The sequence below is a fragment of the Oryx dammah genome, unplaced genomic scaffold (assembly GCF_014754425.2).
Source record: "Oryx dammah isolate SB20612 unplaced genomic scaffold, SCBI_Odam_1.1 HiC_scaffold_22, whole genome shotgun sequence".
In the NCBI taxonomy this organism is placed as follows: domain Eukaryota; kingdom Metazoa; phylum Chordata; class Mammalia; order Artiodactyla; family Bovidae; genus Oryx; species Oryx dammah.
The window spans coordinates 11371290-11395079 of record NW_024070206.1 but is presented as its reverse complement, the minus strand read 5'-3'; the positions used below and the strand labels follow the sequence as shown (position 1 = coordinate 11395079).

General features: G+C 38.3%; 1 protein-coding gene across 1 annotated transcript in view; it reads left to right on the top strand.

Moving 5' to 3' along the window:
* Positions 1 to 15345, top strand: part of SMAD4 (SMAD family member 4) — a 36557-nt gene extending 21212 nt beyond the window's left edge. The window contains exons 10-11 of the mRNA XM_040264457.1: positions 7184 to 7322; positions 8830 to 15345. Coding sequence (XP_040120391.1) covers positions 7184 to 7322; positions 8830 to 9041 — 351 coding nt within the window. The 3' untranslated portion in view covers positions 9042 to 15345. The remainder of the gene's footprint in view (positions 1 to 7183; positions 7323 to 8829) is intronic.
* Positions 15346 to 23790: the final 8445 nt, after the last annotated feature.

Genomic DNA, 23790 nt, shown 5'->3' with positions numbered 1-23790 from the left:
ATCTTAAGTACCTTCTGTCTTTAGACCCTGCTGTCCACTGGGGATTTATGTTTATCCATCATCAGTTAATGGATCCACGGGTTGTTGCTATACTTTTTTTTGGCTAATATTATGAATGATGCAGCTGTGAATATTCATGTAGATGTATGTTTCTATCTTCCTGAATGTATACCTAGGGGTGGAATTCCTGAATCAAAAGATAACTCTTATGTCTGTCTACTTGAGGGACTGCCAGACTCATTTTGTAAATGACAGTGCTGTTTTACCTTTCCACCAGCATTGTACATGGAGGGCTTCAGTTTCTCTATATACTCATCAGCACTTGTTATTATCTGTCTTTTATTTTAGCCATCCTATTTTGGCCATTTGTGTATCTTCTTTGGAGAAGGTCTGTTCCCATCTTTTCCCATTTTTAATTGGGTTTTTTAGTCTTTTTATTATTGTTGTGAGAGTTCTTTGTATATTCTGGGTATCAGTCCTGTATCAGATACTTGATTTGCAGATATTTTTTTCCATTCTTTGTCTCATCTTTCACTCTTTTCATAATGATTTGCAGTGCAAAAGTTTTAAATTTTGTTGTAGTCTATTCTTTGGTTGCTTGTGTTTTTTGTGACATGTCTAAGAAACTGCTGTCTAACCCAAGGTTGTGGAGATTTACACCTGTGTTTTCTTCTGAGCATTTTATAGTTTTAGGTCTTGCATTGAGGTCTGTGATCCATTCTGAGTGCTTTTTTTTATGTGCCACTCTTGTTTGTCATGAGAACCAGTTGTTTGAGTGACCATTTATTTAAAAGACTGTTTTTTTCCCCCGAACTGAATTATCTTGACACTCTTCTTGAAAATTCAGTTGACCTTAAATGGTAAAGATTTATTTCTGGGTCATCAGTTTATTTCATTGATCTATATATCTGTCCTTGGGACAGCACTACCCTCTCTTGATTGCTGTAGCTTTGTAGGGAGTTTTGAAATGGGTGAGTGTTAGCCCTCCAGCTTTGTTATTTTTCAGGATTCTTTTGGCTATTGCCAGCCCCTTGGATTTCCATGTGAATTTTATGATAGGTTTGGAAGATACTTATTTTTAATAGTTGTTTTTAGCCTTTTAATGTGTTTTGTATCTGGGTATCCATCTTGACTAGAAGTCTCTAGATTATTTGTAACAATTAGAAGTCGATGGACAGAGGGCTACAGTGTTGAATATATACTTTGTGCCAGACAGTAATGATGAACTTACCAGATATGAGGTAGTATTTAAAACATTTAGGCTTTAAAAATGTGGTATCTTCTATAATTTAATTTCTAGGATTGTCAAATAATGTAATATCTCTATTCTGGTACAAATGGTGCTTGAAAAGTTCCCCAAATATGAGACTTGTCATCACTTGATAAACCACTATATTGTGGATAGATTTTAATAGAAAACTCAGACTTTTGCCTTGAACAATAAATAAATTATCTTCTGGTACATTTTCTTGGAGTAAAAGAAATCCCAATTTTGTTTTATTAACTAAGATTTTAAAATAATTATTTTTAATTTACTGTTTATTAAGTATATTATTCTTTAGAAGAGTCTTATTAGCCAGAAGGAGATTCAAGTATATACTAAATCTGGCCATTGGCGTTTTCTTCACTTACTAATTTGGGGGCACCAGTCACCTAAAGGATATGTATTTTCGTGTTTTAGATTGTCACGTTGACTTTTATTAGAGGTGATGTTACTGGGGTGAGTGCATATATATGATTCTGTGGAAAGAGTGCCTTTACATGGGGGAATCCAGCCCAGGCCCAGTCACACACATATACATAAACATATTTTTTCTCTTTTCAGTTAAAATGAGGAAAACATAGGTTTGGAGAGCCATTCTTACATTTTATAGACATAAGAAGCTAGGACTAAATTGCATTTGTTTTCTTCTTCTATGATACTGATTTTTTTCCCTACTTCTCTCATGACATAGCAGTCACCTTACATTTATGAAAATTTGATTTTATGAAATGGCATTTTACAAGCTTTAAATGGAGCAGATGTTTGAATTCTTTTTAAGTGTCATTGCTCTTTTGCTTCCAAAAGTAAGATCTGTTCTGTGTGTGTTGCTTAAACACTGGACACTCAGGTTAAGAGCTTTATTGAGATAGAGATAATTCGTATACCATATAATTCTCCCGTTAGAAGTGTACAGTACAGTGATTTTTAGTATATTCACAGAGCTACAACTATCACCACAGTCAGTTTTAGAACATTTTCATTACCCTAGAAAGAAATCTTGCACCCCTTATGTGCTACCTCCCAACCTCCTGTACCCTCCAGCCCTAGCCAGCTACTAATCTACTTTTTCTCTCTATGGATTTGCCTACTGAGAAGAGTGTTTGTAAATGGAATCATCCAGTTTGGTCTTCTGTGACTCCTTTCACTAAGCCTAATGTTTTCAAGCTTCATTCGTGTGACACATATCTGTACTTCATTATTTTTAGGGCTGAGTAACATTCCAAACATTGCGTTTTGTTTATTCGTTCATCAGCTGATGGACATCTGAGTTTTGGCTGTATTATGAATAATACCACTGTGAACATTCATGTACAGATTTTTGTGTGAATGTACATCTTCATTTCTCTTACAAATACCAAGGAGTGGAATTTCTGGATCATAAAGTAACTATGTGTAACTTTTTAAGAGACTACCAAACTGTTTTCCAAAGTGGCTGTACCATTTGATATTTCTAGCAGCAGCGTATGAAATTTCTGATTTCTTGACAGTTTCATGAATACTCATTATTATCTGTCTTTTCCATGTTCGCCTTCCTAAGGGCATGCGATGTGGTATCTCATTTATGGTGGGTTTTGATCTGCATTCTCTGACGCTGAGTCAGGTTTGTCGTTGCAAACATATGTAAGGGACAGGGGTCGGGCAGTGCTTCTAAATCACGACTGGACTGGGTTGAAGGTTATGATCCACTTAAATTTATTCCCAGTCACTAAATATCATGACTCTTACATCCCCAGGTCAGATAACTTAGCAGGTCTTTAGTGCAATCTTCTGTTCAGATGCCCAATATACCATCAACACAGTGACCTGTTTCTCTTCTTGGATTACTGTTTCTTGGTGTTGATATAAGCAGTATACTATAATTGAGCCTTATGAAAAAAGAATGCCAAAATTTGACTGCTGGTTGAAAGAGAATATCCTGAAGGTGGTGTTGACAGTGATCTTTATAAGATGCCTTTGTTAAGTAATGGGTTTGTAATAAACTTAGATGAGAGTAAGGAAATATGTTTAAATAGATGAAATCGGAGGTAAATTGTTGATTAAACCAGGGGTGGAGATCGGGAGTATCGTTTGGATCTGAGCCAAAAAGAATATTTAAAACCTTTGGAAAAAAAAAACCTTTGGTTACTTTGACTAGTCTTTATCAATAGCTCAGATTCTGAAAGGAAGACGTTTCCTTTTCAGTGAAAGCCTTACTTTTATCATCCAGTATAGCAGATGAAACCTGTTATGGTATAGACAGCGCACAGTGAGGAGGCAGCCTGGGTTTCAGTTTAGCAGTGTAGTGAACAGTTAAGTCTTTTGGTGTGAGTGCTGTAATTACATAAATAACCCATGTGGAAAGGAGATTTGCTGAGGTGCTTAATGAATCATGTTTACTACGTCTGTAGATAAGAGTCACAGTGTTTTAAAGTTTCGTCTTTGTGGTTACCTGTGATATGTGCTCCTGGTGTTAGCGTAGATCTAAAGACCATCATAATTACGATTGTTTATAACATATTGTAAAGAACCCGTGTCTGAAGATCTCTTGGTTAATTTTTAATTACTCTTGGTGGAGGTGGGTTATGTTGAGAACATGTTTGAACCCAGGAAATTATAAGTAAGTTGTATTCCCTCCTCCCAGATGATATAAGATTATATATGGGCCATACTGGGTTAATGATGGTTAAAAAAATTTTTTTCCAGTGGTTGTACTTAACCTAAATGTAAAATGTAAAACTCCTAGAGAATAATATAGGAGAAAATGTACATGACCTGGGGTGTGGCAATGACTTTTTAGACATAACATCAAAGGCAGAATCCATGAAAGAAACAGTTGATAGACTAGACTTCATTAAGATTTAAACTGTTTGCTCCATGAAAGATGGTGTCCAAGAGAATGAGAAGATTAGCCACAGACTGGGAGAATATATTTGCAAAAGACACATCTGATAAAGGACTGTTACCAAAAATATAGAAAATACTCAGCAATAAGAAAACAAACAACCTAATAAAAAAAGGGGCAAAAGACCCAAATCAGTGCTTCAGGAAAGAGGATATAATGACAACAAGTAAGCATATGAATGGATGTTCAGTTTCATATGCCATTATGGAATTGTGAACTAAAACAACACTGGGACACCACTGCATGCTTGGAGAATGGCCAAAGTCCAGAAAACTGACCCCACCAGCTGCTAGCCAGGGTGGGGAGCAGCAGACGCTGATTCGTTACTGGTGGCAGTGCAAAGGGGTTGGCCACTTTGGAAGACAGTTTGGTAGTTTCTTACATTCCCAAACCTACTCTAATCATATGATCCATCAGTCAACACTCCTTAACATTTACCCAAATGATGTGAAAGTTTATGTCCACAGAAAAACCTGCACCTGGATGTTTATAGCAGCTTTATTCACAACTGCCAAAAACTTAGAAGCAACCAACACATCCTACAGCCGCAGAGTGGAAGATTACTCAGCACTGAAAAGAAATGAGCTATTAAGTCATGAAAAGACACCAAGCAACCTTAAATGCATATTACTAAGTGGAAGAAGCCAGTCTGAAAAGGCTACATACTTTCTATATGATTCTAATTGACATTCTGAAAGAGGGAAAACAGTGGAGACAGTGAGAAGATGAGTTGTTTCCAGGCGTAGAGAGGAGGGAAAAAGTGGATGGATAGGCAGTGCTCAGAGGATTTTTAGGGCAGCGGAAATACTGTAACACTATGCTGTGTGTGTGTGTGTGTGTGTGTAGCGAAAATACTGTAACACTATGCTCTGTGTGTGTGTGTGTGTGTTAGCTGCTTAGTTGTGTCCACTTTGCAACCCCATGGACTCTAGCCCACCAGCTTCATCTGTCCATGGAATTCTCCAGGCAAGAATACTGGAGTGGGTTGCCATTCTCTTCTCCAAGGGATCTTCCTGACCCAAGGTTCATACCCGAGTCTCCTGCATTGCAAGCAGCTTCTTTACCATCTGAGCCACCAGGGAAGCCCACATACCACTACACATTTGTCTAAACCCATAGAATCATAAAACCAAGAGTGAGACCTAATGTAAACTGTGACTTTTGGTGATAATGTTGTGTCACTGTAGGCTCATTGATGACAGTTGTGCCTCTGTGGTGTGGGATGTGGCAGTGGAGCAGGTGTTACCTGCAAAGAAATAGAGAACTCTTTACTTTTTTGCTTAGTTTTATCATGAACCTAAAACTGCTCTAAATGATAAAGTTTGTCAATTTCCTTCTTTAAAAATAAAGTCATTGTGGAGCTAATTGGCTTTTCAGATATTTGCATCCCTATTTTGTGCTGTGCTGGGTAAGGCATTCTGAGAGGTCAAAGCACAGTGGAAAAGTTCAGACTCTAATGGACTCTTGAAAAAACAGCGTTTTTTTGTTCTGGGTGTTGTGGGATTTCTGATTTCCAGACCTTTGTCATGCTTCCTGTCCCTTTTAGGACTAGTAGCTTGGTTAGGTAATAAATACATCCATATTTGACAGACTTCGCTCCAGAAACTGAGATAGTCTAAGTTTTGCCCATCATTGATGCTAGAAGATAGGCACTGAGTAGAAAAATAAGTAAATAGGGATTTGGTTTGCTGTTTGGAGAGGATTCTTTTGTTTATTATTGTTGTATGCTCTTATGGTTCATGTAAAGACTGTGACTAAAGACAATCGGAATTTTTTCAGGAATCTGAAAATTACTGGCTTGGGTTTCAAACCTGTACTTTATCTAATTAAGTTCTGTGTTATGCATTCTTTGATTTCTTTTATTGTCAAAGATAATTATGCTCACTCATATTTGGGTTTTGTGCATATTTGGATTGTTTTAAATTGTACTTTACTTTTGTTGAAGGAGTATAGTCACATGGTTCAGAAATTAAAATGCTGTTTAAAATGTGCATTGAGCAGTCTTGCTTCTACTCTGTCCTTGTCTTCCTTTCCTACAACTAACTTCTCAAGGTGACCACTCTACTTGTGTAACCTTCCAATGCTATAAAAAAACGCCAGCCCTTGGTATGGTTGGTAAAGAGCATTGAAATTACTTATAAGCTCCTTAACTCTTCTTGCAAGGTTGGTGGCTACCTGGGAGACCAAAAACAAAATAGAAAATAATAAATAACATTTATTGAGAGCTTACAATATACTATGCCAAGTTTACAATAATATGAAAAAGCATTGTACACTTAGCATTCCCATTTTATAGATAAGAAAGTTGAGGCTTCAGAAAGGTTAAGAAATTTAACCCATGTAAGTAGCAGATATCAATGATAGGATTCAAAGCTAAGCAATTTTTTAAAAATCATGAGCATTTTTAAAATTAATGAGAAACTAGTTAATGGAATCCTATATATCCATCACTGAGATTCAGTAGTTGTTAAGATTTTACATCTACATGATCAATTCTTTTTCCTTTGTTTCTGAAGTATTTAAACAAGAGCTAAATATCCTGTTAGATTGCTTCTGTGCATCTCTGAGATATGCCCTTGTTTTGTTACATAGTGACAATGCCTTTTATTGATTCCTCCAAATAGTTAGAATGATAAAGAAAAGAAGCTGACCATATGACCTAGGCCGTCAATTCAACCTACAGAAAACTCTTCATTTAGTTATGAAAGGGTGGGATGATTTCTTAACTTCGTTTTACACAGCGGTGTGGTTTTTCACAAAGGCAGGAATGGCTGACCCACACTGAACTCAGATAAAGGGTACAGAGGCCTGTGGCAACCAGAGCTGTCCTAAATAGTGAGCTGTGCCTCTTTGGTGAGCTGTATTCAAGCTGGCTTTTCTAAGAACTTACCATCTACATAAAAAAAAATAATTAATTCTTTAATGCTGAGAGCTAAATCAAGCTGTGAGTTTTAAATAGGTTGGGCAGTGGTTTTTGATACATGGACTGTTTTTGCTGGGCGCATGGCATGAAACTTACACTTAGTGTTTGTTCTAAGGTCTTTGATCTGCGTCAGTGCCACCGCCAGATGCAGCAGCAGGCAGCCACGGCACAAGCTGCAGCGGCTGCCCAGGCAGCGGCCGTGGCAGGAAACATCCCGGGCCCAGGGTCAGTAGGTGGCATAGCCCCAGCCATCAGTAAGTATGCTTTTGACTTTTTTTGTCTTTCAAGTGTAGTAGTTGGTGCTTTATCTTGATTGACTCAGTTAATTAGTTACTTTAACCAGTAATAGAAAGTGAAGTTCTTTTTACTGGGATAATAACGTTTTTTGAATTTGTACAAAAATAAAAAATAAAAAAACCTGTTCGTCTATAATAGTTGCCCTTTGTTTACGGCCCTGTATTCATTCTTTTTGTATCAAAAAAGGGACTGTGGGATGAAGAAGACCGGGTTGTTATTGTTACATTGATCAGTCTCCCCTATTTTTGTTGATGCTTTTAATTCTTGACTCACCAGCCAGGGTGGGTTGTAATCACCGATGTGCTTTGCTTTATTCTAGAAGGAAAGCATATTTCAGTTTCAGAATTAGAAGTCTCTCCAGCTTTTTTTAAAAAGTGTACTAAGCATGGAGAGAAAACCAAGTGACAGTGGCGTTTGGATAACTTGTAGACTTTTTTTTAATTTTAGGGTAAAATTGAACTGTGTGCCAGGTTTCACACTGATGGGGAATTTTTTACTGCAGAGTTAAACTCCTGACTATAGACTTTTATGATGGAAACACGTGGCACCCATCTTCCACGTCTGAAGGCATAACTAGTGATTCATTCAACCCCTGTTCTTAACCTCTTCAGTGTGGTAAGCAAATCACACTGGCTAAGAAAACTGCAGTGGCCCTGCAGGTTTCTCTACAGTACATGCAAATTCCTCCCAATAGTTTCATTGTAATATTGATGAATGCAGATGGACTATATGACTGTATGTTCTGACTGGAGAATTAGATGCAGAGTCTCCGTTGTGATTTATGCTCAGGAGTTTACAATTTCGAGGTAGATAAGGCATACTCATTTATAGAATTTGATTTTTTAAAAAAAATTTGGGCATCTAAACCATTGATTTGCTAGTTTTGATGTTACAAATATGCTTTTACTGAAGAATCCAGAGCTGTTAATAAATTTCTCCTTTTCATCTACTGCCCCCGGCCCCCTCAGTTGAGTAATTACATACTGTCTCTGTTACATTGTGAAACTGAGAGACAGACATCATCTGGCTCATCCAAGAAGTCTTAGTGGAACCAGGACTATTTTCTGTCTCATGGTTAGTCATGTTTTACCCTGAACTAGACAGTTTAGACAGAGAGTAAAGTTCTTAGAACCAACGTATAGACATGCACTGCCTCTTAAAAACAAGTTATTTCTTACCCCTTCACCTCCACTTCTAAAGAGAAAAAACAGATGGGGTGTTGGTAGACGGTGGTAATTTATAATTGATGGTAGCTAGAAGACCCATGTGGAATATACACTGTCTTAACCAAAAGTTTTCAGTCCCTGTTGACAAAGTATAGATCTATACTTACTTTTTGGCAGAGAAGTCTTGTGCTGGGGAGAATGCAGTAAAGAAAGCTGGTCACCTTGTTAATGTAAGATTTAGGGGGGATGGGAAGGGGTCAGCCTGTCCCGTTGACGTCGTCCAAATCTTTTCTGTTAGGTTTGTCAGCTGCTGCCGGAATCGGTGTGGATGACCTCCGTCGTTTATGCATACTCAGGATGAGTTTTGTGAAAGGCTGGGGACCTGATTACCCAAGACAGAGCATCAAGGAAACACCTTGTTGGATTGAGATTCACTTACATCGGGCCCTCCAGCTCCTCGATGAAGTCCTTCACACCATGCCTATTGCCGACCCACAGCCTTTAGACTGAGGTCTTTTAACTTAACGTTGGGGCCCTTACCATTATCAGGATGGTGGACTATAAAATGCAATCCTGTTTATAATCTGAAGATATATTTCACTTTTGTTCTGCTTTATCTTTTCATAAAGGGTTGGAAAATGTGTTTGCTGCCTTGCTCCTAGCAGACAGAAACTGGATTAAAACAATTTTCTTTTTCCTACTTAGAACTTTTCAGGCATGGCTCAGAGCTTGAAGATTGGGACAAATACATTCTTATTAAATCTTCACCAGTTATGTTTGAAGGAATCATTCCAATGCTGGAAAATTTAGCCCTTTGAAATGTTTTAGAGCCTTTTATATGCAGAACATCAATATGTGTGTTATTCTACAGAATAAATTTAATATTGCTGATTTTAAAGGCAGAGAAGTTCTCAAAGTTAATTCACCTATGTTATCTTGTGTGTGAGTTGTTACTGTTGAACATACTTTACTCCGAAATATTGTGCCATGTGGGTGAGTTAATTTTACCAAGAGCAACTTTACTCTGTTTAAAAAATATAGTAGTGTATTATAACCTTTTATCCAAAATATTTTTTTTCAAGTTAAACTAGTGAAAATGATTTTAACTCAGATTGTCTTGCGACTCAATTTTTCTCTTGCCAAGGCAAAACACTAATCTGTGTATATTGAGAATTCCTTAAAATTACCAGACAAAGGAGTATCATTTAAAATTACATTTGTTATTTTTGTTGGATAACTATTTATCAATAAATATACTTTTGCCCTGTTAAACAGTAGACGTATTCTGTATTTCTAGGCACAGGGTTGGTAACTAAGAAGCCTGGAAGAGGAATTTCTTTCCTTCCTTAACATAGGGAAAGATTTTATATTTTTTAAAACACTAAAAGCAGTGTCACTCCATCTCATATCTTACCGTTCTGCACAAGTGGCAATGCTAAGCTAAATAATAAGTATTTTGGAAACTGCTAAATTCTGTGTTAAGTACTGTGCAGAATAATACAAACATTACCATTCATTGATAGGTAGTTTGGATATTTTTGTACTTGATTTGATGTGTGACTTTTTTTTTTTTTTCGTATACTGTTTAAATCATGTATGTTATGACAGTGTTTAAAATTCAGTTTTTGTATCTTGGGGCAAGACTGCAAACTTTTTTATACCTTTTGGTTATTCTAAGCCCTTTGCCATCAATGATCATATCAATTGGCAGTGACTTTGTATAGAAAGTTTAAGTAGAAAAGTTGCAAATGTATTGACTGTACCACAGACACAATATGTATGCTTTTTACTTAGCTAGTAGCATAAATAAAACTGAATCTCAACATGCAAAGTTGAATTCTAGGTTTGATTTTTAACTTTTTTTTTCTTTTGCACTTTTGAGTCCAACCTTAGTGGTGAGACACCTTCTAGTAAATGACAGGCAACAGCTAGTACTATTGGGCAGCTTTGGTTTTCTCCTCCCACTCTACTAGGCCTCCCCATGGACGTTACATATCAAGTGTAGGGTTGGTTATTTTTTTCACTTTTATTTTACTGTAGCAAAGCTAGGCCTGATTGTAAGATAAATAGGTTGTCTGCAGGATAAATAGTGTGAAATAAAATCAAAGATTGTCTTTCAGGTGTTTTTGCTTTTTTCATGGAGGGCCTTTCTTAGTGTAATAAGATTATTTCAGGTGTGTTACAAGTTTGAGACATGACAAATACTTACGCATGATAGTCATCCTTATATCAGCTTAAATCAACAAGTCTTCTACTTTCTTGCTTAGGTCTTCTTCATAAGACCATCCTAGAAACCACTGAGTTTGCTTATTTCTGTGATTTAAACATATCTTGATCCAAGCTACATGTCTTTTGGTTTTTAAAATAACATTTCTACCAACTCATTTACACTCTTGAGTTCTTACAAACACTTCTGTTAAAGACCTAGTTCTAACCTGTAAAAATGTGGTGATTTTGTGCTTTATTGGCAGATTTTCTAAAAAGCTATCTTCATTCTCTGGAATTTTTGACTTTAGGTCTGTTTTACTGTGACTGAAGAGTAGGAGTGAGTGGAGAGAGTTTTAGAGTAACAGACTTTAAAAACTGAGTTTATTTGATTAGAACTATAAGCATGCTATGATATAATACATTGCCTCCTTTTCTACTTTAAAGAAAGTTTGCGTGTTTAATCATCTGGGGGAAGTATTGTGGAAAATATTTGCTGAGTAGTCTGTCTTTGAGGCCAGGCCACCCACCTTGGTTGCTTTTTGCAAAGAGCCATAAAAATCCTACAAGTACATAGAAGTACTTCTAGTTATCAATTGCTGTATATTTGTGCCTAGGTCCAGTCACATGCTTTTAAGAAAACATTTAGTATATATATTATAATCAGTTATTTCTGAGGGTCTTAGTTGTTGAACAGTATTTACATTTCTTAGAGGTAGTCATCTTTGATGAGTAAGACTAAAAGAACCACTAGGTTTAAGATTTTATGGCTGTTTTAAGAGTAGAATAGTTTCCACATTTCTTGGAATCTGATTGTTATGAGGATAGGGTTCTGGGTGGGTTTTCTCTAGCTAGTTCATATCTCAAAAATGCTCAGAATGTTGAATTTCGGTGAGAATTGAGTGAGAGTTGAACCCAGTATGTACCTTTATAATCCAGTATGAGGCCCCTTCCACTTTTGTCTAGTGCCTTTCAGTGCATTATCAAAGGGAAATCCTTAAATCCAAAATGGTGGTGTTGCCTTTATTTTCCAGGGGGTAGGTTCTTTTGTGGGATATAGTCTTATCTCATTTTTTACAGTATACTACCCCTGTTACACAAAGATAATGATAGTAAATCACTGCCATATAACCTTGTTTTTCTAGAAGCATGGTTCATTTGTATTGACCTAACCACTAAATAGGTTGCCTATCCCATTCCTCTTGCAAACATTGTAGGTTTACAGTTCAGGTGACCTGGCTTAAGGAGAACCATACTCAAAATATCCAGATAAACTGAACATGTATTAGTTGTGTTGCATTTCAAAGTCAAAAATCCGCTTTCATGAGGAAGGATGTAGTGTAAAGAAGGGGTATTTGTGATAGAACATTTGACAGCAGAATAAAATGTCCTGTCTTCCAGATGATAAATATCTTATTTTAAAAGCTTAATTGCAGTTGTCTTCTTGACCATACCCACCTAACGAAGGGAAATTTTGCATTTTTCCCATGGTGCTCCTTAAGTATCTGTGGAGGTTAAAGAATGTATGGTGAAGTATTTTTATTCTTGATTTGGTGTTAACTAGTTAATAGTTACTAGTGATTATACAAAATCAGATTAGTTCTGAACCTTTTTGAGAGCCTTTTGGAAGGAACAGTGTTATTCTGAGTAAGGCAGAATCCTTTTTGTTGAGAGTTTCTAAAGGTTGTTCGCACCATCACTGAGTCATTTTACTGGCATTGTAGTTAATGACAGCAGATTGGGAAAATGGAGTGTTTAAGTTACCAGGGTAAATGAGTATATGAAAGTAATTACCTGTAAAGTCAGTTAACAACTCCTGTGGATGGGCTTGGCTAAGACTTGCAGATGGAAGAAATGCCTTTTTTCCTTCCTAAAGGCAGGACCCTTCTTGTTGCAGATAGCTATCTGTAAAATAATTGCCTAAACCCTCCTTTGCAAGATGATAGAAAATGGGATATGAGAACTTTGTGTGCAACCTTTCCATTTTTTTCCTCGGACAACCAGATAATTTCTTTTCTCCTAAGATATGTTAGGAAGGACATAAAAAAGCTAGTGACCTTACTCATAGCATCCTCAGCCCAGCCTCGTCCCGAAGCACTTGCCCCAGTACTGCTGGAGTGTTTATCTTACTCTTCTGCGATCACCACAGAATGGAAATTTTTGCAAAATCCAAATTTACCTTATTTAAGCAGTAAAACTTTTTTTACTGTGCTCATTTTCTGGGGTGGAGTTATTTGATATGTGTATCAGAGAACGTATTGGATACGTATTGGATTCTCTTGTGCCTCCTGGCTTGTAGACTGGAGAGGCTGCTCAGACATGTGGTACAGTTTTACCTTCACTAAATGGTCACAGGCTGCTGTGGTTTGGAATGTTTGGTTTTGTTATACACAGACCCCTTCTTCCCCCCTTTAATGACAGCACCCACTTCCTGTGTGTTGTCAGTATACCTCCCCTTTCTGATTGATTTTCCTGACTGCTTAGGCAAGAAAACCAGATAACCATACTTACTAGAACTTTCTTTAAAACATGGGCAAACTGGGACAGGACCCAAGAAACTTTACTGTAAAGTATTGAAAAGGACTTTAGGGCTTTGGCATTTGATATCAGTTTGACTACTGAGTGTGCTTCCTGATCTTTGCTGAGTTTCAGGTAGTTGAGAATAGAGAGAAGTGAATCATATTCATATTTTTTTTCCCCCTTGAAAGGTTTTGTTGCTTCCACTTGAGTGCTGCTCAAAACAAAAACTGGGGTTACAAGTGTTGGTTGGTTACGAATTGAGTATCAGTAGTCAAAGGCAGCATCACTGCCTAGAGGACACCAGCAAAAAAACAAAAAAAAACAGTAAAAAAACGAAAGCTTGGAAAATGAGAGGGTTATTTTTGTTTTGTTTTGGTGTCCCTTTTTGAGTCCTATCTTCTGGCCTTCCTCCTCGAAGATATTTTTGACCTTTAGGTGCCTTTATGAGAATTGAGGGTCTGATAACCTGCCCTAAGGAGTAGCTAAGGTGATTGCTGATGTTTTCAGGGATTTTAACATCAGCCTTGAATGAGTGAATGAACCTTTTTTCTTCCCCTTTCATCATTTTTTTTTTTTTTAATGTAGGAAGAACTAAGGAGAAAACTGGTGAAGACAATCATTTCTCTCTACTGATGTGGATAATTTTCAGTTTATCTCAGATGCTTTCTCAAATAGGTCTCAGAACCAGTGTTCTTGCTCAGCCTGAAACTGGTGGCTCTGGGCTGGGGCCAGAAGCTGCACCCTCTAGTTTGTGCTCTGCCACTGAAACTTGATGTATATGACCTTGGGCAAGTCATTTCCCTTCTTTGGGCCTCAGTTGCCTCATCTGTAAAATGAGGGAGTTGGACTAGATGAGTTCTTCCAGCTCTGAAGATTAAGTGACCTTGCCTACCTTGCAGCAGTTTGGGAGTTCTTCCTTACTTTGGTCTGCTGTTTGAGGGGGCTTTTTACTTATTTCCACATTATTCAAATGAGACTAGGCTTGATATTTTATTACTGTTCTGTGGACAAGAAGTTACATAATATGTCCTTAAGACTTAAATTCAACCAAAGGCCTAGCACCACCTTGGGGGCTGCAATAAATACTTTAAAAAAAAAAAGAGGGAGAAAAGCCTTCATTTTATTTTCCCATCATCTGTTTTCATGGTGTATTAAGGCTTCTTTTGAGTCATGATATTTTTACCTTTTGGGTATGTGTGTGACACCATCATCTTAGGTGCTGTGTGCTGGTAAAATTTTTTAAAACTAAAATGAGTGGAAAACTTACTGTAAATGCCTAGTGATATTAGAGGTCATTGCTTTGGGTCTTTGGTTTCTTAACTCTTCTCAAAATAGGGAAATTCCCTTGAACTGTATCAATTAAAATGGTTTATATGACTCAAGAAAACAATACCAGTGGATGATTATTCACTTTATTTTTGGCTCTTGTTAGGTCCATTTTGATCAGAAAACTTGGCTGGAGCATTCCTTTCAGAGTTCTCTTCCAGCCCATCCTTGGATTAGTATAATTAATGGACTTGGCTTTTTCAAGGATCAAGCCTTCTTTGGGGGTGGGTCAAGGGTAGGGGATTGGGGAGTCCTGGTAGAGGCCAGCTCAGTGGTAGCTGGAAAGGAAGGGATGAAACCAGCTGCTGTTGCTATGGCTGCTTGTCATTGATAGAAGGACTCAGGGCTTGGATTGGTTAAAAGGCTAAACACGGATTCAACAAACTTCTTCCAAGTATTGGATTCTGGCCAGTGCCTTGGACGTGTGATTTAAGGGAAAAGTGTGAAAGCTAGTAGATGATGAAAACCTGGTGGGCTGCAGAACCACTTGGAAGAGGTGACTGGGGGTTGGGGACAGATTTGGTGGCAGTATCTGCCAGCTCTGTCTCCTCTGAAGTCAGAGGAGCCATGCCATAACTCAAGAGACGAGCCACACTTAGCTTCTGCTTTGGGGAAAACTGGTCAGCTAAGGGCTCTGGTAGGTCCTTTGTGGCTTTCTGTATGCTTTTGCCTGATTGAAGTCTGTGGCTAAAAAAACAGTTGAACCTTTCCTGAGAACTCTGTAACAAAGTATGTTTTTGATTAAAAGAGAAAGCCAATTAAATCATTATGTGCTCATTCTTTTTCTTAAGTTTGTGGGTGTTTTAGATCTAAAAATAATTCCTAATCACTGAGTGAATTCTCAGAATTGAGGATAACATTTTCCTTTATTGCTTTGTGACCATTGAAATGGAAACTGAAGCATTACAAATAAGACTATGGGAGAAGAAGCCCCATTCTTATTTCTAAAAGGAGAGAGTGAAGTGGTGGTGGTTGAAGAGGTGGCTGCTAGGGAATTAGAACCAAGATGTTTAAAGTGAAAGTGAAAGTCGCTCAGCCGTGTCTGACTCTTTGTGACCTCATGGGCTATAGTCCATGGAATTCTCCAGGCCAGAATACTGGAGTGGGTAGCCTTTCCCTTCTCCAGGTGATCTTCCCAACTCATGGATCGAACCCAGGTCTCCTGCATCACAGGTGGATTTACCAGCTGAGCTGGTAAAAACGGGAAGCCCAAGATGCTTAAAGGAGAGACGGAACTTGGGAATCCTATCATTGCCTATCTAAAGGCAAGGAAAGCTAATCCCTCCTAGGTGCCTCTATGAAATGAAGGGTCCATGTGGGGCAGGGAGTGGTCAGGTAAGGTGATTCTTTGGCAATGACTTGTTAAAAAAAAAAAAGGTATGACCAAATCAGGATTTTCTTTCTGATCTTGCTGATGTAAGTTCTAGAGGTGTTTATCAGGATGAGAGACTTGTCCTCACCTGACCTAAAGTTTACAGTATTTTAAGCCAGAACTTGAAGAGGGTTGTCAGTTGGCATTCTCTTGAGGGCAAGAAAAACATTTCTTAGTGGAACACTTCAGGAGAAAGGGCAGTTTTATGTATTCATCTCTTTCTGCCCTGTGCTCTTGACCCTTGACTCTGTGCTTTATTCCATCTCCTGCCTTACCATGGCTCCCCCAAAATGACAACCTGAAAAGTCCCAGCTCCTCTCAAACCCTTCTCACTCCATCTTCTGTGATAAATTGTAGTGCTCTTTACCCCTCAGCCCTTTCTGTTCAAAATGAACAATTCTTTTTGTTCTGGCTCTGCTACGGGGATGGCATTTTGATGTAGTCCTTTTGGGCCGTTGCTTGGGCTCAGACAGATGGACAGAATGGGTTCAGGGAATTTTTATCAGCAGATCTACCCTAAAAGAATGGTAAAGGAGTTTCTTTAAACAGGAAATTATAAAAGAAGAAATTTAAAATATGGTAATCAAAAAATACAGTAAGGAAAAATGTGTAAATCTTGAGTTTTCTAAGTTATGTTTGATAGTTGAAGCAAAATTGTACCACTACCTACTGCTAAGTCACTTCAGTCGTGTCCGACTCTTAGCGACCCCATGGACTGCAGCCTACCAGGCTCCTCTGTCCATAGGATTTTCCAGGCAAGAGTACTGGAGTGGGGTGCCATTGCCTTCTCCTACCACTAAGGTGATTCTAAATGTATACAGAGTAAATATTTAAAACTGCTGAAAAAATGAAACAAAGAGATGAACTCAGAGTACTATAGATAAATCAAGCTGGAACTCTATAAAGTATGTTCAAGTAACTCACAGTGAGGCAGGTGGGGGGTGGTCAGGTGGAATGAAACAAGCAAAAACAGAACAAAGAGAAATATTTTTTTAAAAATTCAGAATAAATGGTCTAAATATACCAATTAAAAGGCAGATATTAGTAACATGTATTAAGAAACATGACCAAACTATGTACTATCTACAAGAAACTTCAAATATAATAATATCTGAAACAATCTGAAAGAAAGTTTATAGGAAAGTACATATTAGGTAAACAAAAGCAGGAATGGCTGTGTTAATATCAGATAAAGGATATATCAGAGCAAAGAAAAATACCAGCAATAGGGACATTATATAATGATAAAAAGTTTGATTCATCAAGACAGTTAATCCTAAATGTGAGGAAAATGTGAGAAGCAAATTTTAAAGAATTGAATGGAGGAATATAGCCACTACATAGTTGGGGACTTCAACACAGCTTTTTAAACAGTTGATAGAACAACCAAACATAGAATCATCGAGGATATAGAAGAAGTGAACACCACCATCAACCAATATGATTTATAGAACGATACAGAAGAAGTGAACACCACCATCAACCAATATGATTTATAGAACAAGTCATCCAACAACATAGTATCCAAATATACTATTTTGCTTTTTTAATGCAAACAGAACATACACAAACCATATCCTGGATAGACTCAAAGCCCAACAAATATTAAATAATGAATGTTCTCCAACCACAAGGGAATCAAACTGGAAATCAATAGTAGATAACAGGAAAATCTCCAAGCACTTATAAACTAAACAAAATATTTCTAAACCTTGGGATTAAGAGGCAGTCCTGAGGGAAATTAATGCACTGAGCTGAACAAAACAGTGGTTGTCTGAGGTGGCCTTACAAATAGCTGAGAAAAGAGAAGTGAAAGGCAAAGGAGAAAGGGAAAAATATACCCAACTGAGTGCAGAGTTCCGGAGAAATAGGAAAACCTTCTTCAGTGAACAATGCATAGGAATAGAGGGAAACAATAAAATGGGAAAGACTATGGATCGCTTCAAGAAAATTGGAGATACCAAGGGAACATTTCATGCAAAGACGAGCACAATAAAGGACAGAAACAGCAAAGACCTAACAGAAGCAAAAGAGATTACGAAGAGGTGGCAAGGATACACAGAACTGTATGAAAAAGATCTTAATGACCCAGGTAACCACGATGGTGTGGTCACTCACCTAGCGTGTCAGCCAACCATGCTGGAGTGTGAAGTCAAGAGGGCCTTAGGCAGCATTATTATGAACAGAGTTAGTGGAGGTGATGAAATTCCAGCTGAGCTATTTCAAATCCCAAAGATGATACTATTAAAGTGCTGCTCTCAATATGCCAGCGAATTTGGAAAACTCAGCAGTGGTCACAGGACGAAAAGGTCAGTTTTCATGCCAATCCCAAAGAAAAGCAATGCCAAAGAATGCTCAAACTACTGTACAGTTGTGCTCATTTGACATGTCAACTAATGCTCAAAATCCTTTAAGCTAGGCTTGAGAAATCCCAGATGTCCAAGGTGGATTTAGAAAAGGCAGAGAATCCAGAGATCGAATCGCCAACATCCACTGGATCATAAAGAAAGCAAGAGAATTCCAAAAAACCATCTACTCTACTTTGTTGACTATGTGAAAGTCTGACTGTGTGGATCACAACAAATTGTGGAAAATTCTTAAAGAGATGGGAATACCGGACCACCTTACTTGTCTCCTGAGAAACCTGTATGCAGGTCAAGAAATAACAGAACCAAACATGAAACAACAGACTGGTTCAAAATTGGGAAGGGAGTATGTAAAAGCTGTGTTGTCACCCTGCTTACTTACCTTCTGTGCAGAGTATATTATGCAAAATGCCAGGCTGGATGAATCACAAGCTGGAATCAAGATTGCTGGAAGAAATTCCAGCCTCAGATATGCAGGTGATACCACTCTAACGGCAGAAAGCAAAGAGGAACTAAAGAACCTCTTGATGAGGGTGAAAGAGGAGAGTGAAAAAACTGGCTTAAAACAACATTCAAAAAACCAAGATCGTGGCATACGGTCCCATCACTTCATGGCAAAGAGAAGGGGAAAAAGTAGGAGTGACAGATTTTATTTTCTTCGGCTCCAGAATCACTGTGGATGGTGATTGCAGCCATGAAGTTAAAAGATGCTTGCTCTTTGGAAGAAAAGCTATTACAGACCCAGACAACGTATTAAGAGACATCACTTTGCCAACAGAGGTCCGTCTAGTCAAAACTATGGTTTCTCCAGTAGTCATGTATGGATGTGAGAGTGGGGCTATAAAGAAAGCTGAGTGCTGAAGAATTGATACTTTGAACTGTGATGTCGGAGAGACCCTTGACAGTCCTTTGGACAGCAAGGAGATGAAACCAGGCAATCCTAAAGGAAATCAGTCCTGAATATTCATTGGAAGGACTGATGCTGAAGCTCCAATACTTTGGCCACCTGATGCGAAGAACCAACTCATTGGAAAAGACCCTGATGCTGGGAAAGATTGAGGGCAGGAGGAGAAGGGGACAACAGAGGATGAGATGGTTGAATGGCATCACAAACTCAATGGACATGAGTTTGAGCAAACTCTGGGAGATGGTGAAGGACAGGGAAACCTGGTGTGCTGCAGTCCATGGGGTTGCAAAGAGTTGGACACGACTTAGTGACTCACCAGCAACACTGAACTGAATGAGAAATGAAACTAGAGTGTTTATATCTGTAGGATTCAGCTAAAGCAGTACTGAAGGGGAAATTTATAGCACTAAATGCGAACATTAGAGAAGAAGAGGAAAAAATTCTCAATATTCTAAAGCTTCCACATCCAACACCTAGAAAAACTCAAAGCAAGCAGAGGAAGAAACTAAAGTTGGAACAGGAATCAAACCAACAGAGGAAAATCAATGAAACAAAAGCTGATTCTTTGGAAAAGTCAGTAAAATCAACAAACCTCTAGCAAGACTGACAGAAAAAGAAAAGACACAAATTACAAATATAGGGAATTGTTCAATCCCTCAGTCGTGTCCAACTCTTTTCAACCCCATGGACTGCAGCATGCCAGGCTTCCCTGTCCTTTACCATCTCCTGGGGTTTGCTCAAACTCATGTCCATTGAGTTGGTGATGCCACCCAACCATCTCGTCCTCTGTCTTCCTCTTCTCCTGCCTTCAATCTTTCCCAGCATCAGGGTCTTTTCCAGTGAGTTGGCTCTTTGCGTCAGGTGGCCAAAGCATTAGAGCCTCAGCATCAGTCCTTCCAATGAATATTCAGGTTGATTTCCTTTAGGATTGACTAGTTTGATCTCCTTGCCGTCGAAGGGAGTCTCAAGAGTCTTCTCCAACACTGCAGTTTGAAAGCTCTTTTTTAGGGAATAAAATGGGATATTAATGCAGCCACTATAGACATCAAAAGGATAGCAAGTGAATACTACAAACAACTAAAGTTTGACAACTTAGATGAAACTGACCAATTTGCTGAAGTCACAAATTATTAGAACTCACCCAATATGAGATAGGTTATTTGACAGCTATTAAGGAAATATTAATTTTAAAATCCCTGAAAAGAAATCTCTAATCCCCAGAGTTTCACTGAAGATTCTACTACAGAAGAATTAATACCAATTACACAATCTTATCCAGAAAATAGAAGAGAACACTTTCTAATTCATCTTATGAAGCGAGTATTACCCCGATACAAAACCAAAGACAATACCAAAACAAAAAGAAAATAATAGACCAATAACGACTGGGCGACTTCACTTTCACTTCTCACTTTCATGCGTTGGAGAAGGAACTGGCAACCCACTCCAGTGTTCTTGCCTGGAGAATCCCAAGGATGGGGGAGCCTGGTCGGCTGCTGTCCATGGGGTCGCACAGAGTCGGACACGACTGAAGCGACTTAGCAGCAGCAGCAGCAGCAGCAACCCTCATGAATAGATATGCAATAATCCTTAACAAAATATTAGCAAATAAAATTCAGAAATATACAAAAAATTATACATAACCAAGTAGAGTTTTTTCTAGGAATTCCAGACTGGTTCAATATTTGAAAGTCAGTTAGTCTAACTACTGCATTATCAGACTAAAGAAGAAAATAAATCTCATCATTCTAGCAATTGATGCAGACAAAGCATGTGACAAAATTCTACACCCATTCACAATAAACTCAGAAAATAAGCATGGAGGGGAAAGCCCTCAATGTGAGAAAGCACATCTACAGAAAACCTACAGCTAGCAATATTTAATGGTGAAAAAATGAATGCTTTCCATCTTAGATCAGGAACAAGTCAAGGATGTGTACTCTCACTACTCTTATTCAATACAGTGCTGAAAGTTTTTGCCAGTGTAGTAAAGCAAGAAAAGGAGATAAAAGGCATACAGATTGGAAAAGTGAAAGTCACTCAGTCGTGTCCGACTCTTTGTGACCCCATGGACTATACAGTCCATGAAATGTGGAGTGGGTAGCCTTTCCCTTCTCCAGGGAATCTTCCCAACCCAAGGATTAAACCTAGGTCTCCCGCATTGCAGGCAGTTTCTTTACCATCTGAGCCACAAGAGAAGCTCAAGTATACTGGAGTGGGTAGCCTACCCCTTTTCCAGCAGATCTTCCCGACCCAGGAATCGAACAGGGGTCTCTGGCATTGCAGGCGGATTCTGTACCAACTGAGCTATCAGGGAAGCCCTACAGACTGAAAAGGAGGGAGTAAAACAGTCTCCATATGTAAATGACATGATTGTCTATGTAGAGATTCCCAGGGGATGTATTTAAAAACTCAGAACTAATAAGTGAGTCCAGTGAGGTCACTGAATATAAGACTTACATACAAAGGTCAACTGTAGTTTTATCATAAACAATCAACATGTTGACACTGAATTTAAAATACTATTTATAATCACTTGAAAAAGAAACACAGATATAATCTAACAAAACATGTAAAGGACTTGTATGCTGAAAACCACAAATGCTGATGAAATAAAGAACATCTAAATATTAATAAATGGAAAAACATGCTGTGTGTTCATGAATTGGAACACTGTACATCGTAAACATGTCAATTCTCCCTAGACTGGTACAGATTTAATACACATCCTGTCAAAGTCCAAGCAAGATTGTTTTTTGTATATATAGACAAGATTATTCTAAAATGTACATGGGAAGGCAAACAGAAGGTAAGACAGTTTTGACAAAGAAGTAGGAAGAGCTAGTTTACTCAAATCAAGATAATATAAATATAGGATATGTGTGTGTGTGTGTGTGTGTGTGTGTGTCTGTGTGTGTGTGTGTATAGAGAGACACACAGAGAAAGAGAGTGTGTGTGTGTGTATAGAGAGAGAAACAGAGAGATAGAGATGGCTTTCCTGGTGGCTCAGATGGTAAAGAATCTGCCTGCAGTATCGGAGCCCTAGGTTCGTCTCTGGGTCGGGAAGATCCCCTGTAGAAGGAAATGGACACCCACTCTAGTAGTGTTGCCTAAAGAATTCCATGGACAGAGGAGCCTGTCAGGCTACAGTCTATGGGGTCACAAGGAGTCGGACGTGATTACTGTAAGCGAGACTGCGGTATTGGAGGACAGACACACAAATCAATATGATGGATGGGGATTTCCAGGTGGTGCTAGCGGTAAAGAACCTGCCTGTCAATGCAGGTAGATGTAAGAGACACGAGTTCAGTCCCTAGGTCGGAAAGATCCCTGAAGGAGGGCATGGCAACCCTCTGCAGGCAAGTGTTTTTGCCTGGAGAATCCCATGGACAGAGGAGCCTGATGGGTGCAGTCCATAGGGTCACACAGAGTTGGACGTGACTGAAATAACACAGTATGCATGCAAAGAACCCAGAAATAGACCCACAGAAATATGCACAACTGACTTTTGATGAAGGTGCAAAAGCCATTCAATGGAGAAATGATAGTTTTTTCACCACGTGGTGATGGAGAAGTTTGATACACACAAAGAAAGAAACTTTGACCTAAGTTTTACCCTTTACACAAATTAAGATGAATCATAGACTTACATGTGGAACCTTAAATTATAAAACTTTTAGGGAAAAAAATTTAGGATTTAAGATTAAGCAAGAAGTTCTTAAATCCTAAATTTTCTTTTCCCCTAAAAGAAGTTCTTAGACTTGACACCAAAATCAAGATCCATAAGTGGAAAATTTGATACATTTGATTCTGTCAAAATTAAAAAATATTTGCTCTGTGAAAGACCCTGTTAAGAGAATGAAATGACAATATCTAGAATAGATAAGTCTCAAAACAGTAAAAAAGCAAAACAAAACAAAAACAACCCACAAATAATCCCATTAGAAAATGGGCATAAGACAGGAAGAGACATTTCACTAAAGAACGCCACTAAAGGTGGTATTTAAGTATTAATACATGAAAACATATTCAATGTCACTAGATCTAAATTAAAACCACAATGAGATGTCATTATATACCTGTAATCAGTAAAATAAAAAAAAAAAACAGTGACATCATATGCTAAGGGAATGCAGAGAATGGCCACGCCTACATTGCTGGTGGGGATGTAAAATGTTACAGCTGGCTCTGAAAAACACTTGGGCAGTTTCTTAAACAAACAAAAAATACGCAACGATCACAGAGCTCACCAACTGCACTCCTGGGGATTTATCTCAGAGAACTGAAAACTTATGTTCACACACAAAACCTGTCATACCTGGATGTTTATAGCAGCTTTATTTGTAATAGATGAAAACTGGAAACAACCCAGATGTCCTTCAACAGACGAATAGGTTAAATAAACTGGGATATAGCTATATCATGGAATACTGTGTGTGTGTGCTAAGTCGCTTCAGTTGTGTCCAGCCCTGTGCGACCTTATGGACTGTGTAGCCTGCTAGGCTCCTCTGTCCATGGGAGAAGGCAGTGGCACCCCACCCCAGTACTCTTGCCTGGAAAATC